The 16,122-nt window shown below is 45.0% G+C and overlaps 1 protein-coding gene across 1 annotated transcript in view; it reads left to right on the forward strand.

Moving 5' to 3' along the window:
• CHMP4B (charged multivesicular body protein 4B) overlaps positions 1 to 15,197 on the forward strand; it is a 37,001-nt gene extending 21,804 nt beyond the window's left edge. Inside the window, exons 2-5 of the mRNA XM_063108561.1 lie at positions 10,499 to 10,676; positions 12,488 to 12,602; positions 13,608 to 13,734; positions 14,950 to 15,197. Coding sequence (XP_062964631.1) covers positions 10,499 to 10,676; positions 12,488 to 12,602; positions 13,608 to 13,734; positions 14,950 to 15,014 — 485 coding nt within the window. The 3' untranslated portion in view covers positions 15,015 to 15,197. The remainder of the gene's footprint in view (positions 1 to 10,498; positions 10,677 to 12,487; positions 12,603 to 13,607; positions 13,735 to 14,949) is intronic.
• Positions 15,198 to 16,122: the final 925 nt, after the last annotated feature.

Genomic DNA, 16,122 nt, shown 5'->3' on the forward strand with positions numbered 1-16,122 from the left:
ACATTGGATCAGAATGCTGACTTCCTCGGCTCAGCTGGAGCAGCTGAATTCAGAGGCCAGATGGAGTCTCTGATCTTTGTAACTCACTTTATGAAACCAGTTCAAATAAAAGAGGGGCTGCTAATTTCATTGGACAAGAAAAACTTGATTATGTGAAATACTCAGGAAATGGAGTATATGGATGTTAATTATATTTTCAGGATCACACACAGGGTCAACCAGAAAAAGCCTTTTGTGTTTGTTTCAGTCCAGTTACTGGAAATCTCATAGCTATATGGGTTCATATACTGTTAGAGCTGGAAGAAGACTTAGAGACATCTAATCAACCCTGCCCATGTCCTTGATAAGGAGTCCAAGGCCCTAAGAAGTTAGGGGACTTGTTCGGTAACATAATTTGGTCATGGCAGAGTTGGAACTAGAAGCCAGATTCAGGATCACAGGACCTGTGTTGCAGGTTCTATCTAGAGACATTTCACCTGAAATAGTGGAAGGAGCATTGTCTGTTCAGGGCATCTGGCTTGGATTCCTCTTTGTCCATTACCTCCGATTTTGTGACCTTGAGCAAGTTGTTGAACCTTTGTGACTTCGGTTGCTTATCTTTAAATTAGGCATAACCTTAACTGCCTGAAGGCAAGAGATTGTACCAGATAACTTTTAGCATTTTCCTCCAGATCTAAAATGTAATTTTATTTATATTTATTTTTGTGGGGTATAGTGTGTTGTTTCAGTATATGCATATGAGTCACTTGGGGTAGGTAGCATAGTTTTGTACTTGTTAGTCCAGTCCTTCTCCTCCTCCCCACCCCCCTCCTCAGATTAAAATTAATGTCAGGTGTTACAGGACTGGTCAGGACATGTCGATGAGTAATATGGCCAGGGAGAAGATGAGGAGCAGTGGTGGGCTCTTAGGTGAACTGGAAAGTATGTGCCCCTTCTGAAAGGGATGGATGGCTGCTACTCAGCTCCAGTGGATTGTTGCCAGGTGGCAGTGTGGGCTCAAAGGAAGCCAAAAATTTGGCTTTTTCTGTGAAATATGTAATATTGAAATTAACATATTATAACATGTCTTAGTTAAGACATGAAACAATTAAGACATATCTGTGGGCTACACAGGTGCCCAGTTTTCACCTCTGATAGCTGTTTAAATGAAATTCTGCAGCCTGGCTGGTGTACAGGAAAGAACCTTGACCTTGGATTCCAGAGCACAGGCTGACTATGGCTCTCATTAAACAAGGGCAGGTCACTTGCCTTCCTAGGATCCCAGTTCTCCATCCTGGCCCTAAGTTATTCTTATCACCAAGATCTACTACTCCCTGACTGCCTGCTGTGTCTAGGAAGTGAAACACCTCCTATTCCTTCCACAATGGAACCCAGCTGCAGCAGAGCCGTGGGAAGCCATCAGCTGCCCTTTTGGGAGCAGGAGGAGGCAGCCACATAGGCCTTTGCACTGTTCCCTTTTGTAGGCTGGACTCCCGTTGGCCATTTTCTCTTCTTCTTGTTTATGGCCTGGGCCACTCCCGCTGGAACAATCTGCTGCTTACTCTTGGTCTTTGCCACCTCCCTCCAGGAGTAGTCATAGGAGGTCCCAGGCTCACTGTCCCTGATAATAAAAAGCCCCTGCACTGTTTGGTTTTAAAATTCTAGGAATCCAGGGCCGGCCCGTGGCTCACTTGAGAGAGTGTGGTGCTGATAACACCAAGGCCATGGGTTCGGATCCCTTATAGGGATGGCCGGTTAGCTCCCTTGGGAGAGCGTGGTGCTGACAACACCAAATCAAGGGTTAAGATCCCCTTACCGGTCATCTTTAAAAAATAAATAAATAAAAAATAAAATAAAATTCTAGGAATCCCAATGGGAGTTAACCCAGAGAAAAAAGTGAGCAAATTACAGAAGTTTGGGAAACCTTACCAAGTTCTTGTAGCTATGGTCCCTGGGCCTTCTAGCATACAGAGGGAAGGACATTTTAGGTCCTGGTAAAGATCTGGAGGCCATGATGGGGTGAAAGGACAGAGGGCACTAATGGGTGAAATGAAGGGGCCACCCTTCCCTTCTCCCTATTTCAGTGCTGTTAGGGGCACATGTAGGAGATGAAGGTTCTACTCTTGAGGAGCTTATGGTTTAGGGAAGACAAAGAACAGGCATGAAGGAGGAAGATATTCTTTAAAACACAGAAAAAAACTCACTGCAAACTCCCCAGGTATGTAGAATTGTTAACCTAAGTGTAGAGGGGGTGATTAAATGGTTGGATTTTATTATATGTTCTTTTAACCAATTTAAAAATCACTAAAAAAAATTTTTTTTTCTCATCAGAGTCTTTTACTGTCTACTGTCATGGATTACCAGTTATTGGGGAATTTAGGGGGAGACTGAGCTGCCCCCTTGGATGCCTTTGGTGCCAGACTTCTAGTTTGTGGAATCTGTGGGGTGGGAAAGGCCCCAGAAGCTCTCAGATCTCCGGTCCCAGGCAGAAGCAGCCCCAGCTGCCTGCTTGGTGCAGGGTAGATGTTTCTGCATAAAGAACATGTCCTTTGCAAATAGGCAGCCTGTCTTTGCTCCCAGGCTAGCCACTGCCTAACTGTAGACTTGGGTAGGTAGGTAGGATATTGTAGGCTCTTTGAGCATCAGTATCCTGATTTTTCAAGTGGGACAATAACAGTTCCTACTTCATATTCATAGGGTTGTTGGGAAGAGCCAGTGAGTATGTAAAGTACCAGTCACAGTGCCTGGCACCCAGGAAGCCCCTCATAAATGTTAGCTGCTGTTATACATTATCTTTTTCTCCATCATGCTGCAGCTGTATACTCTTTTGTGGAGAGACACACTGGGCTAGGAGATGTGACAGGACAGGGACAGAAAGATAATGTTGGACACAGGTGTAAGGGCAGAAAGGGCGTGATCCCTTTTCTCTCCATCATAAGGGTCACGACCAACACCCCTGTAACAAAGGTGAGTTAACAAGAGAAAAGCATGACACATTTATTTGATCATGGAAACCTTCAGAATGAAGACCCAAAGATATAGGGAAAACTATCCACTTTTGGGCTTAGGTTCAGTTAAGAATGGGTAGCTGTGTAGAAATTATGATTAGACAGAAGAGGTATGACCTAATGCTAATAGACCAAGTGGGGAAACTCAGCAAGGCCTGTCTGTTCATTTTCTTCTTGGCAGCATTCCTTCCTCCTGGGTATGTGGCAGGACCCTCTGGAATGAGGGTCTTAATTTCTTTATAGCCAGCTGTTACATAAAAAGGTGGGAAAAGGTTAGAGTAATATTTTTTAGGCTTGATGGCTGGCTTTTTTTAAAAGGGGTTCTGGTTTCTGTGACCTGCCTTGAGGAAGAGGAATTCCGGTTTCTATGACTTGCCTCACGGGAGGATAGAGGGTGAGAGACAGGAGGGCAAGAGAAGGTCAGAGAAAGACTTTGCTTCTGAGGCTGCTTCTGAGGCCTCACTTTGGGGTTATCTGAGCCCCAAGACAGGCAAGTAAAGAGAGGCCAAGGGGGGAAGGAATAGGCAAGGCGGAAAGAATGCTTACATTCATTAAATGTTTTCGTAGAGATTATCTCATACATTCGTGGGGTAGTGATATCACCCCCATTTTGCATCTGATGAAACACATTCAGAGAAGTGAAATAACTTACCTGACACCCAGCATCAGGGCCAGGATTGTGACCCGATCTTCTGGCACAAAGCCTCATATTCTGTTCACTGTGGCCCAGTGCTGGTAGACATCAACCAAGGGCAGGGTTGATGAAGCTGCAGTTGACTAAATGATCTAGGTGGCCTTAAATTGGTTTTTCCCAAACTGTGTTTTGCAGATGTTGGTGTTTATGTGTTGTTGGTTTTTTTTTATCTTTTGTGTGTGTGTGCGTGCTGAGTTGGGGTGTGTGGGTGTTCTCTTTCTATGGAAATAGGCTCTGAGAAGTCCTGCAGTTAATAATCCCTTTGAACGGCATTTACTGAGCACTTACTGCATGTAAGGCCGTGTGCCAGGTACTTCACGTACATACCTCATTTTAATCCTCATGGGAACCCTATGAAGTGGGTGTTCTTATTATCACGAGGATTAATGAGATTAAATAATTTGCCTAGGGTTACTTGATGGTAGAGCTGAAACCACAGCTGGACAACTGGACTCCCTAAATGACCGTTGTAATTTTATGTGATCCAGCATGTTCTAAGCTTGTTTGACTGTGGAAGTATTTTATCATACCTTTTACAAAACACACTTTGTATATGCTGCTTAAATGATTTGGGAGCAGTTTGATATTCTGTTAGGTTGTTGATTGTGGGGCTTATTTCTTTCATCTTTGTCCCTGTTAAACAGATAAGGGGCTTCTTTCTTTCTCTCTAGAATTTTCCCTTGCAGTGAGTACTGTACTCCCTGTGTGTTTGCTGATGAAGTCAGCAGGGTTTCAGATTCTGATTTCCTGGTCACACACAAGTACTTATTTTGCCATCTCTAAATGGAGCACGTTAGCTCCAGGCCATGGAGAGCAAATTAAGGGAAACGGAGATACATCACAGAGAAGGAGGCTGCTCTGAAAAATGCTGTGTGCACCTATAATCTGAACTCTCCAGCTGTGTGGGAATAAATACAGCAATGTCAGGGACAGCATTCCAAAGCTTTTGCAGGATGAGGCCTCTGTCCTGCAGGTGAACATAGGACTCTGAGCAATGATAAACACAAAACAGCCTCTTTTTGGGCTTCCAAGGTGCATTTTGGTTTCTGAGAACTTTCTCTAGGTCCTGTAGGCCCACACTGTCCCAACCACCTTTACACAGGGTAAAGAAACAAGAGCCCAGCCCTGCCCCCACCTTCTAAAACTACAGGCAGGATCAACAGCATTCATTTGAGGAAGGTACCTTGCAACCAGGCAGACTAGCACCTCTTTTCCATCTTGTTTTCTTTTTCTTCTGACTGGGGACTTAGGAGAGCAAATTGGTTAGCTTTCCTGTTCTTTCATGTGTCTGCATAAGCTTTTAAATGGAGTTTGCAAAGGGCAGGGTTTGGAAATTGGATGAAAGAGCATTAGGCAGATTTTCCTTATGGCAGGAGGAACTGCTGGCTTATTTAGAGCAATTTAATTTGGCGATAACAGACTTGAATGGTAGAAAGATCCCTGAGCTGGAGACCTAGGTTCTAGTCCTGATTTTTTCCTCTGCCTTGCTTCGGGGTCCTGGCAGGTTGTGCCACATTTTCTGGGCATCATTCTTCTCAGTTATCTAATGAGAGGGGTTGGACTTCGGTATCTTTGAGAGTCCTTCAACCTCCCTCTGCTCTTGATGTTAAGATTGTAACTTCTATTTGATCAAGGTTTGGTGGGATATGTGATGCCTTGTGATGATTTCTGATAATCATCTCTACAGGAGTATGGGCTTCTTTGACACTGGTGGTTAACTGTTGTTTTGACTTTGGGTCTTTTCTCACCCACCCACTCAGGACAGATGACAAATGACATCCCCAACCCCACTCCTTCTGCTGTCTAGCAAAAGCAACTAGCAGCTTGAGGGCCAAGTATGGTCCTCCTGGCTGAGGGTACCCTGAATGTTTGAGATTTATTCATGGGCAGAAGAAGCAAGGGGCGTTGAAGTGCCTGCCCCCAGCAGGCTCCCTGCCTGCCAGTAGCCCTGCCAGGACCAGGCTGCTGAGGGTTCTTCACAGTTCTCACTTAGGCATTTGTGTGTAAGTGTCCTCTGGAGTGTTTGTGTTTGCCATGTCATTTACACTGAGAGCGGGAAGGAAGCAGCCCTCTTCTTCCCTCCTAGCCCTGTACCTCTGTTAGATGACTTCAAATGTAGACTCTTGGGTCTTTGAAAGTACTATAGACGTCATTCATTTAGGGAGAGCATATTACTGGGCCCTCTGTCCCCCCATGTCTGAATTTCTCTATACCAGTAATGAGTGTATGGTTATGGCTTCTTTGCATCTATTGAGATGCCCTGGCTATTTGCCCCTGTACTGAATGCCCCCAATCGGGGGCAGGCAGACTTGCCCTCCTCAGCAACTTTTCAAAGAGGAGTCAAGTTTGCCTTTGCCTAGGAGAAAGCAATGTCCTGTCTAGTTGCATTGAACCGATGAGTTCTCTGAAAATGGTTTTGGTAGTCACTAACAGGTGCCTTGCTTTCTCGTCCTGGGAGAACGTCTTTTCAACAAGTCTTTCTGTTTCTTGGGGTATCTCTTCTGTAATCTTTCCTCCAAATAGCTGTTTGGAGGGTCTAATGAAGCAACTGTCTGGAGACCAATGTTTATTTCAACATGGTTGGAGTTGTTTTTGCTTCAGCTTTCAGTGCCAATAAAGCTAGTTATTAGATTCTGTAATTGCTGCTGTAATTACTCTCTTGGAACCGGCAAAGGCATAATTAAATATGGAGATTCCAAAGACTTTTTTTTTTTTTCCATCTAAAAGCAGCCCCTTAAACTTCTATTGGCCTGGGTTAGATCTCCGTTGTTAAAGCCACTGTTTTTATAAATGACACTGGGGATTCTTTGGGAGTAAAGGGATTTTTTTAGACACCTCTTCTTTGAATATCTGGTTTAGATGAACAGTTCCTTGATTACCCAGTAATTGTATTTATGTAAACATTGGGCTTGGCTTTTTGGACTTTGGCTACATAGAGAAGCAAATTTCTGTGGTTGGAAATAAAGTTGGGATGAGGAAGTTTTACTTTAAGTGTAACAGTGTTCAGGAAGAGTGGCATTTTACTTGTCAAAGCACTCTGGTTCCTCTAAGCCTTTAGTTTGCCCTATGTTATGCTCCACCATGGTGCCACATGTTTGTAAGATACGGAGTGGTTCAAGTGCTGTGAATATTAATGTTTTCACCTATTCTCATAGCCCAGATGCTGACCCCATGTCTATTTTCAAGGTTACTTTACTCATGAACCATGTTTGGGGGCTTCTGAGGGTGAAATTAATTTGGAGTTTTCAACTAGTTGATAAATACACACAGAAGTTAGATAGTTGTAGAAAAAAATCAGCAGTCCCCGGTAGACACCATCCTGGAGAGTTCACTGCATGGAGGGGAGGAGGCTGTGTGAACCCTGCAGGCAGGAGAGGAGCCCTGGGGGGCCAGGCTGTTTGCTTGGGACTTTTCCCCAGTCTCAGAGGGCACACCTGAGACTTGCAGACGTTCCTATTTATTTATTTATTTATTTATTTATTTATTTTATTTTTATTTTTTTTAAAAGATGACTGGTAAGGGGATCTTAACCCTTGACTTGGAGTTGTGAGCACCACTCTCAGCCAATGAGCGAACCGGCCATCCATATATGGGATCCGAACCTGGGGCCTTGGTGTTATCAGCACCGCACTCTCCCGAGTGAGCCACGGGCCGGCCCAGACATTCCTATTTTATATGAAGCAAGGCACTTTGCAGCAAGGTACTTGCAGAAGTTTCTATTTTGTATGGGCCAGGAGGAATGCAGGGAGAGGAGCCTGCCAAATGATTTCCCTGGCCCCTGTTTCAGCAAGATAGTACCATTTCTCCTCTGAGTCAGAGGTGCACAGCAATAAAATATGGGCACACCCCGTATGAAGAACCCTGGATAGAATATATGAAAACCTTATAAAACAGATGAAATTGCAGATTCAGTGTAATGGATATTAAGCACTTCATGTGTATCAGTTGTGCTAGATGTTGGTCTGCAAGGATGAACGATATAAACATATTTCATTTATGGTGAAGGGGGTCTCTTGCTTATCTCTCTAGTATATTTGGGTATTTGCTTCCAGATGATTTATTATTTGAGAGATTTTAGAAGTGGAGATGGAGGTCAGAGATTGGCATACAAGGAGTCACTGTATTAGAGAAAAAGATAAAACAGTTCTAAATCTGACATTAGAAGGGAAATAACCTTAGTTTTAAAAATCAGAATGTAGCTGACTGTATAAAATCAGTTTCATGAACATTTTATCAGGCTCCTGTCACACTCAGGACACTGAAAAGCAAAGCAGATATGTCACCTCAGTGTTCGTTCATGAGAACTGTCCTGGAGTCACTTGCCATCATTCTGAGCCTGTGCTGGGGAAGGGTGGAGGGCTGGGGGATGGGCTGAGCCCTCCCCTTCCCACTTCGCAGCAGGATTACTTGGGTGAGCTGCTTTACCTGTCCAGTCTCTGTCACCTTTTTAGTATGGAGTCTGGGTCTCCACCACATGAGTGGATGCTGCAGGATTAAATGAAATGAGGAGGAAGACAGGGCTGTCACCTTGCTTGCTTACCGTGCAGCAGGCTCTCAGAATGCCTTGGTGAATCTTGAGTGGTGGACAAGTTATATGCTGGGCTGGGCTGGGCTATGGGTGATGGGGATGGCTACCGGGGGAAGCTGGGAAAGAGGTACCTGTGGGACATTGGTGTCTGGCCTGAGAAGGCATGAGAATCACTTGGTGACAAGGGCATGTCTGGATCACTTTTCTGTGGAAAAGTAACACAGCACCGAAGAAGTCACAGAGGAAGCAGGTCAGCAGCCCCACACCCCTGGGCACGTATAGGACTCTCCTCTGCCATGATTGTCTGTGGCAGAAGTGGTTATTCAGACTTTGTGGCTTTGTGGAGAGAATTTCAGTCCTTTGCCCCTGCAGGACTTTGCAGGCTACATTAAACCTTGTGGAGGCTTTGTCCTGTGGGCAAAGAAAGCTATTGAGTGTTTTTAAGCAAAGGAATGGTTGGATTTGCACTCATGTGTTCCTAGGGTCCCTTGGACATTCTGTGCTATACTGGATGACTCCCTCCAGGTCAAGGAGTTCCACACCTGCCTTAAATCCCCTCTGCTGGTTACCACCTGGTGACCTGGGCTGAGTTACATAATCTCTCAGAACCTCATTTACTAAAAGGGGTAGTCATTCTTACCTTACAAAGTTGTCGTTGTGAGGTATTTATGTAGTGTGCATGACTTAGTGCTATCAGAAGGTGAGGGTGTTCAGTAAGGGTCTTTGGGACCCTATGGCGTGACTGTAGGATCGTCTTGAAGTCTTGAAGTCATGGGCTGTTCTGGCCATTCACATCAGAATCAAGGGAGACTTGGCTTTTCAGATTTTACTGAGGCATATTTCGTTGTTTTTCACATTTTTTGCAAGTTCTCTTTAGCCTCCCCTATCCTTTGGCTGGGAGAATTTCTCCTGGTTATTTTATCTGCTGCTTTTAGAGGAATTGTGGACTGTACATGCAGGCCAAGCTTGGCAAGTTTTCCCTTGGCAAGTGGTTCTCAGGATGGAATCCTGGGCTAATAGGGACTGTGAGTGGAAGGAGCATGGGACCTATTCATGTGACATGTGGAGAAACTACAACTCCATTAGGGAAGGAGATTGTGACCTCCATCCTACAAGAGATGGCTCTGGTCTGGAGCTTGGGGGACATTGGGGAGCGTGCATGGGCGCATATGTGTATATGTGAGGCTAGTGCTGTCCAGACCCAAGGCAGGGGCTGGGCGGCTTTCTGGCTCTGCCCTCTCCATGTGTGTGCTGAGCATTCTTCCTGCTTTGTTGCCCATCTAAGATGTGTGCTAAAGATAATTTTCAGTGTAAAGAGGGGAGCTGAGACAGTAAGAGGGAGGAAGCCTGGGTTTTGAGTAGGGAGAAGTGGTTTTGGTCCCAGCTCTGCAGTAAATTCACCTCGGTCAAATTGTTTGCCTTGATTGGACCTTAAAACAAGATGATCCCTACAGCTATAACATGCCAGGAGGCTAAGATAGATGATGTCATTGACTTGACCAAATGGTCAGACTTGAGATTTGTCCATGGCCAGGAATTCTGTCTTTCTTTTAGTTTAGTTGTGTTTTCCATGACAGAGAATGCTGTAGTAGCCATCTTCAGGCGTGGGGCTCTTTGCTTTGAATAAATTTCCAGAGGAAATAATTTGGTCAGAGGACAGGAACATCACTGTGTCTGTTGCTTTGTGTTGCCACATTACTTTTCAGAAGCATAACAATTTACGGAATGTTGGCTTTGTGTAAGATAGCATTTTAACCCAACCGATCTAGTATTTGGTATAGTCATTCTATATTATTTTCATAGTTTAGTTGGCCTAAAATGGTATTTTAAAGTTGCTTTATAATAATTAGAGCTGTGTGCTTTTTTTTTAATGGTGTCCACTGTGTTTAATATGTTAGATGTTTACATATACTATCTCATGTACTCCTCACAATGTACCTAAATAACTCAGATTAAGTCTGTGAGCTGGAGTTTGAGACAAAGACAGTTTGACCTTATAGCACATTTTTTCTCTGGGTGCCTGTCCATGCTCTGATTTGTGTGTGTGTAGTTACTAGAGAGTGTAAACTTGTGCTTATGTGCTTGTTTACTGGCTGCGTTTTGATGTATGTGAATTTTGTGTAGTTTTCTTAGAAAATTGAATGCGTTTTTCTTTGTGTGGAAGAGATTCTTAACCCTCTGTTACAGTAACTGAGGTGCATTCAGTATGACTAGGGAGAAGACTCAAATGAACTCTAGGTCATCACCCAGTATCTGGCTTCTCTGAAACCTTGTTTACCCACCATGCAGCAGCCCTCCAGGCCCTGAAGCGCAAGAAGAGGTATGAAAAGCAGCTGGCGCAGATTGATGGCACATTATCAACCATCGAGTTCCAACGGGAGGCCCTGGAGAATGCCAACACCAACACCGAGGTGCTCAAGAACATGGGCTATGCTGCCAAGGCCATGAAAGCTGCCCACGACAACATGTATGTGTCCCCCCGCTGGTGGAGGGAAGGGCCTGCACGGCAGGGCAGTGCTGGCCCTGGAATGCCTCGTGCCTGGGACCCATTGTGTGGACCCCTGACTTGTCCATTCAAGCACCTGAGTTTGTTTTAATTTGCATTATTTTTTGGAACTCCTTCTAAAATTGATCATGTACCCTGCTGCCTTTGGAAGTTGATCTGATGAAATGAAAAGAAATATTTTCTGAGTAATTTCAGGGTTATTGTGATGAGCACAGTTTCAAGCTGGAAAGGTTCTTAGAAGATCCTCTTTCCCAGGCCTCTGATTATCAAGATGGGGAAGCCATGTCCCATAGAGGGAAGCTGACTTGCCCTGGGTTATGGGTGACCTTGCATAGAGCTGGGATTTGAATCAGTGTTCATGACTTTTTCCTGATGTCAGGAGTCATGGAACGTGTGGTATGTCTGAGGGCTTTGGAGCTCTCTGTTCTTACGTCTGTTTTTGATGGAATTTTCTGTCTCCTCCCGCGCCCTTGTGCTGTGGCTATCGTGTTGAAGATGTTCTTGCTCTCAGCGATCCTTCCTCCTCTGTGTGGCTACTTCTCATGAGCAGTGGCTTAAGAAACTACACAACTGAGTTTGTTACAGTTGTAACCAAAGGCCAGGGTAACGAGGCTCCAAATGAGGATTTCTCCTGTGACCAAAATTCTGCATTGGTTGTAGTGTTTGGACTTGGCAGCTTATATTTGGGGGTGCCTTTTTTGTTTCCTTTTGGGTACTCGGCTGTGCTCTAGAACAAGGATTGGCAAAATGCAGCCTGTGGGCCTGCCACCTATTTTTGTAGATAAAGTTTTATTGAAACACAGTCATGCCCATTAATTTACTTATTTTCTATTGCTGCTTTTGTGCTGCACAGCAGGTTTGAGTATTTGCAACAGTGTATGGCCTACAAATTCTAAAATGTTTACTAACTGGTTCTTTATAGAGGTTTGCTGATCCCTAGATTTCTAGTTTGCTCTAGAAATGTGAAGACACAGGAAAAGTAGTCTTCAAATAAGTGAGGTGTTGTCTGAGGGTGGATGTTCACTGGACTGAGCTGCTTCAGTGAGGTCCCCATCTGCTGCATTTCTGTGTTCTCCCAGATACCTAGCACAGAGCACATCTCAGTAAACTCTATACATGCTTTGAAGTTATATGTGTACATATTGTATTGACTGTATGATTGACAGTGTATCGAAACAAATTCTGCATACTTGCCTTTCCTTTGAGGCCTAGTAGAGGAGCCATAAGTGGATTTGAGTTGCTGGGAAGGTCTGTCAGGCTGTATCTTGTGATTTGTGATTTTACCTCCCCCTGTACAGAGTTGCCTTGGGCTTGAAGAGCTACTGGCCCAGGGTCTCATCTGACATGCTTATTAATTTGCATGTGGGACCTTGGCTGTGCCACCTATCTTTGCTAAATAAGCTTTATTTCCTTAGGGTGTTGGACTAGGTAATATTTTAGGGACATTTCCATCCCTTTGATTTTGTGATTCTCTATTTTAAAGGTGAGGAAGAAGGCAGTAAGCACAAGTGATTCCTTGCAGGGGGTAATTTTAGGAGATAAAGCTGGGAAGTTGATTGTATAGGGTGGGGATTTTTTCTTCTCCTGCTCCTGCCTTGGAGACTTGCAGACCCTTTTTTTTTTTTTTTGCGGCTGGCCTGTTTGGGGATCTGAACTCTTGACCTTGGTGTTACAACACTATGCTCTAACCAACTGAGCTAACCAGCCAGCCCTGCAGACCCTCTTTACATGAACCGATCAATCTATATGACATCTGTCCATCTTATTTAAAGGGACATCGATAAAGTCGATGAGTTAATGCAAGACATTGCTGACCAGCAAGAACTTGCAGAAGAGATTTCAACAGCCATTTCAAAACCTGTAGGATTTGGAGAAGAGTTTGACGAGGTGAGTGATTTCATACAGATCATGTAAGCTTCACAGATGACACCTAGGCTGCCCCTTGATGTGCTCTTGAAGCCTCTGAGGCAAGGAGTATATTGTTTGCAAATCACAATTCTTACCTCTCTAGAGACTTGGACATAGACAGGGCATGTTGTTAACCCTCTCTAAATTCTGGATTTTGAGGGATGCTTTCACTATTTAGGGTAGAAGCTTAGGTAGAGTAAACGAACCTTCAGATCAATAATTGGTTTCAACAAGCAGTTAGTCTGCACTTTTCCATGGTGGGCCCTGAGCTCAGAGCTGGGGCAGCAGAGGTGACCATGCCCTGGAGAAATTTATAGGATTTGCCCTCATACAACTCTGACGTGAGGTAAAGGTAAAGCCATAGAAGGAGCATTTACATCTGACCCCTGAGTGATCTGTCTGGATGTTGGCCACCCGTCAATTTCTGCTGTAGCAGTTTGAGACTTTGAGTCTTTTAGGTTTTTGAAATTCAGAGCCAACCCCTATTGAAGGTACTTCACTATGCCTTAGATTTGAGTACCCTGAAGGTCAGCTCCTCTCCACTGAACCTAACTCATTGTGCTCTGCTTCCTCTGTGTAACTGGGTAAGCAGCCTGCAGCTCTTAGCTCCCAGAATCGGGTTTTCATGCTGGAGTTTGATGGACTAATCAAGTTCATTTCAATTCAGCAAACATTCCTGAGCATTCACTGGTGTGCTCAGCTCTGAGATAAAGAGGAATGAAAAGATATAACCCTTCTCCCAAGATGCTCACAGTTTAGTGTAGGACACCAGACATTTACATCAGTGATTGCTTGACAGCATGTTACATTCACCAGTAGAAGCTGGTTTAGGATGTTTGAATCAGAGTGTGGAACCTGGAGTGTTCATCTCCTCTCTGATCTTCTAGAAGGGTGTGTGTGTCCACTGAGCATCAGGTAAGAGGCATGGCTGCAGGGGCTGGGATTTCCAGGGAGGACTCTCACTGGAATGTTTTCTTTTACCAGGATGAACTCATGGCCGAATTAGAAGAACTAGAACAGGAAGAACTAGACAAGAATTTGCTGGAAATCAGTGGACCCGAAACAGTCCCTCTACCAAATGTTCCCTCTATAGCCCTACCTTCAAAACCCAGTGAGTACTTCTTATCTAGAATCAGGATATACCCATGATGCCATGCGGTGGGTGATCTTGTGGTCGGTTGGCTTTGGTTTGGGTTCTGAGCTTGCCCAGGGTTGTGAACCAGGTAGGATCCATTGTGATGGCTACCTGCCCTTTCCTAGTTTCTCTCTAGAACAGAGTTTCTTAACCTTGGCACTATTGACATGGCCAGATAATTCTTTGGGGTGAAGGGGCTGTCCTGTGCACTGTGGATATTTAGCAGCGCTCCTGGCCTCTACCCACTAGATGCCAGGAGCAATCCCCCCAAGTTGTGACAAACAAAAATGTCTCCAAACACTGCCAAATGTCCCCTGGTGGAGATTGGGGGGGATCATCCCCAGTTGAGAACCTCTATTCTAGAATCATTTTTTCCTATGTCACCAAACAAGAGAAAGTTCCAGGTACTGTGAGAAAATGTGAGAGTTTAATTCCAGGACAGCTCTTGCCCCCTGTCTAGTATCCTGTGCTATGCACACCTGTAAAAGCCTGGGTGCTTGGAGGCAGCCCCTGGGGGAAGGAAACAGCTTTGGCTTTTTTTAGAGACATGGTTCTATAAAACCTTCATTTCCTTTTTCATGTTCCTTCTCTCCCTTCCCTTTCCCAATATTTCACCCCTGGATAGAAGTATTCTACACAGAACTTCTAGAAAAGGTGAGGCAGTTTCATTTGGCATGAGAGAGAGCACAGGGAGCAGTGTGTGAACGGGTTGTAGTCACCTCTCTCCCCCATATGTAAAGAGGAAATCGCCCCCTAGGCAGTATGTAGATAGAGGCTGTCCAGCAAACTTCCTGGGGGTGTATAGAGGTTGTTCAAGCAACTTGAGGTGGAGTTGGGGGGTTGGCAAAGATTAGATCTCTTGTGGGGTTCTTCCCTCTCTTCCCGCACGTTGGATGCTCTGGGGCTGAGGTCTCATGGGAATCCTGATGGATTCTCAGTGTAGAATCCTTCTTGTTTTGTCTGACCCTGCTGGGGCGCAAGGGAGGTGCTGCAGAAAGTGTGCCTGGTGTTTTGGAGTTTTACGCTGCAGCTTTTGGGCACCAAGAAGCAGTCTGCTGACAGCCAGGAGATGAGGCTGGCTGCAAGGGCAGGACTTTTAGGTAGACACCGTGTAGCAGCTAGCACCTGGTCAGCGTGTGTGGCGAGCACTACAACTAGCCCTTCTAAACAGCCTTTTCTCTCTTCACACAGCCAAGAAGAAGGAAGAGGAAGACGACGACATGAAGGAATTGGAGAACTGGGCTGGATCCATGTAACTGGTCCAGCGCGTCTGGGCCCAGACAGACTCTGGTGGCCTGCGCAGCGGGCAGGCATGTACAAGTGCAGGGCAGGCAAGACGTGGTGCAGGCAGGTTCCATCGCTCTCAAATCTCACTCCAAAGCAGTAGGGCCACATCACTGCTCATTCTGCATAGCATGGCCTGCACCCAGCGGGATGGGTGGGGGTAGGGGGGTGGGCGGGTGGGGTGGGAGGTGCCTGCTGTTTATAATGTTGAATTTCTGTAAAATAAACTGTATTTGCAAATCCAACATCAAGCTTCTGGACTATGCTAACTCTACTGCTGAATCCTCAATGGAAAGAGTTGATTGTTTGCAGTTGAAATGACCTGAAAATGTAGCCTCTGTCCTCTTAAGTCAGTTGACTTGTCGCACATCTCTTTGTAAGACTTGTATGGTACTGGCAAAAAAAGTCATTTTTTTTAAAGCCATAGGCTTTTCCTTGTCCTTAGCTATAATAATGCATCTGACCTCGGTTTCTGTGAGAGCTGTGTCTGTCCATCACCTGTGAACTGGCCCGTGTGTTTACCACTCTGGCCCACCCCTCACTCTCACCCTCTGGTCTTTTGGAGTTTGTGACAATGATTTGAAATGAACAGTGTTCTCTTGAGAGCAAGTGAGATTCCAGCTATACAGTTTTCTAACATAGCTCTAAGGTCCTTGTTGCTGTTTGTGATAACTGATAGATAACTCATTGGAAACATGTGCATACATTTATATTCAGATGAAATTATGGTTTGCACTGTCTATTAAATATCTTGATTAATTTTCATACTTTGCCGTCGTGTTCAATTTGTCATTTGCCTCAGGAACTGACTCTTTCTGGGCCAGCATGGTGTCCAGTGGAGTCTGGAAACATGTGGAATACTTGACCATGATATATCAACAGCTTGAACCAAAGGGGCAAGTCTGTCTTCCTAGAAGTCTGTTCAGGTTCTAGAGGCCGTGGACCTGTGGCCCTCGCCTTGCTTGGGGCCCCTGTGGGCACAGTTCAGGGTGAGCTAGTTCTTGGGCAGCTCCTACTTCTCTGCCAGTGTCCATGGGCAATGCCAGCAGAAGCCTCCACCTGTTGGAAACCATGGTGTTC

The sequence above is a fragment of the Cynocephalus volans genome, chromosome 1 (assembly GCF_027409185.1).
Source record: "Cynocephalus volans isolate mCynVol1 chromosome 1, mCynVol1.pri, whole genome shotgun sequence".
NCBI lineage: Eukaryota > Metazoa > Chordata > Mammalia > Dermoptera > Cynocephalidae > Cynocephalus > Cynocephalus volans.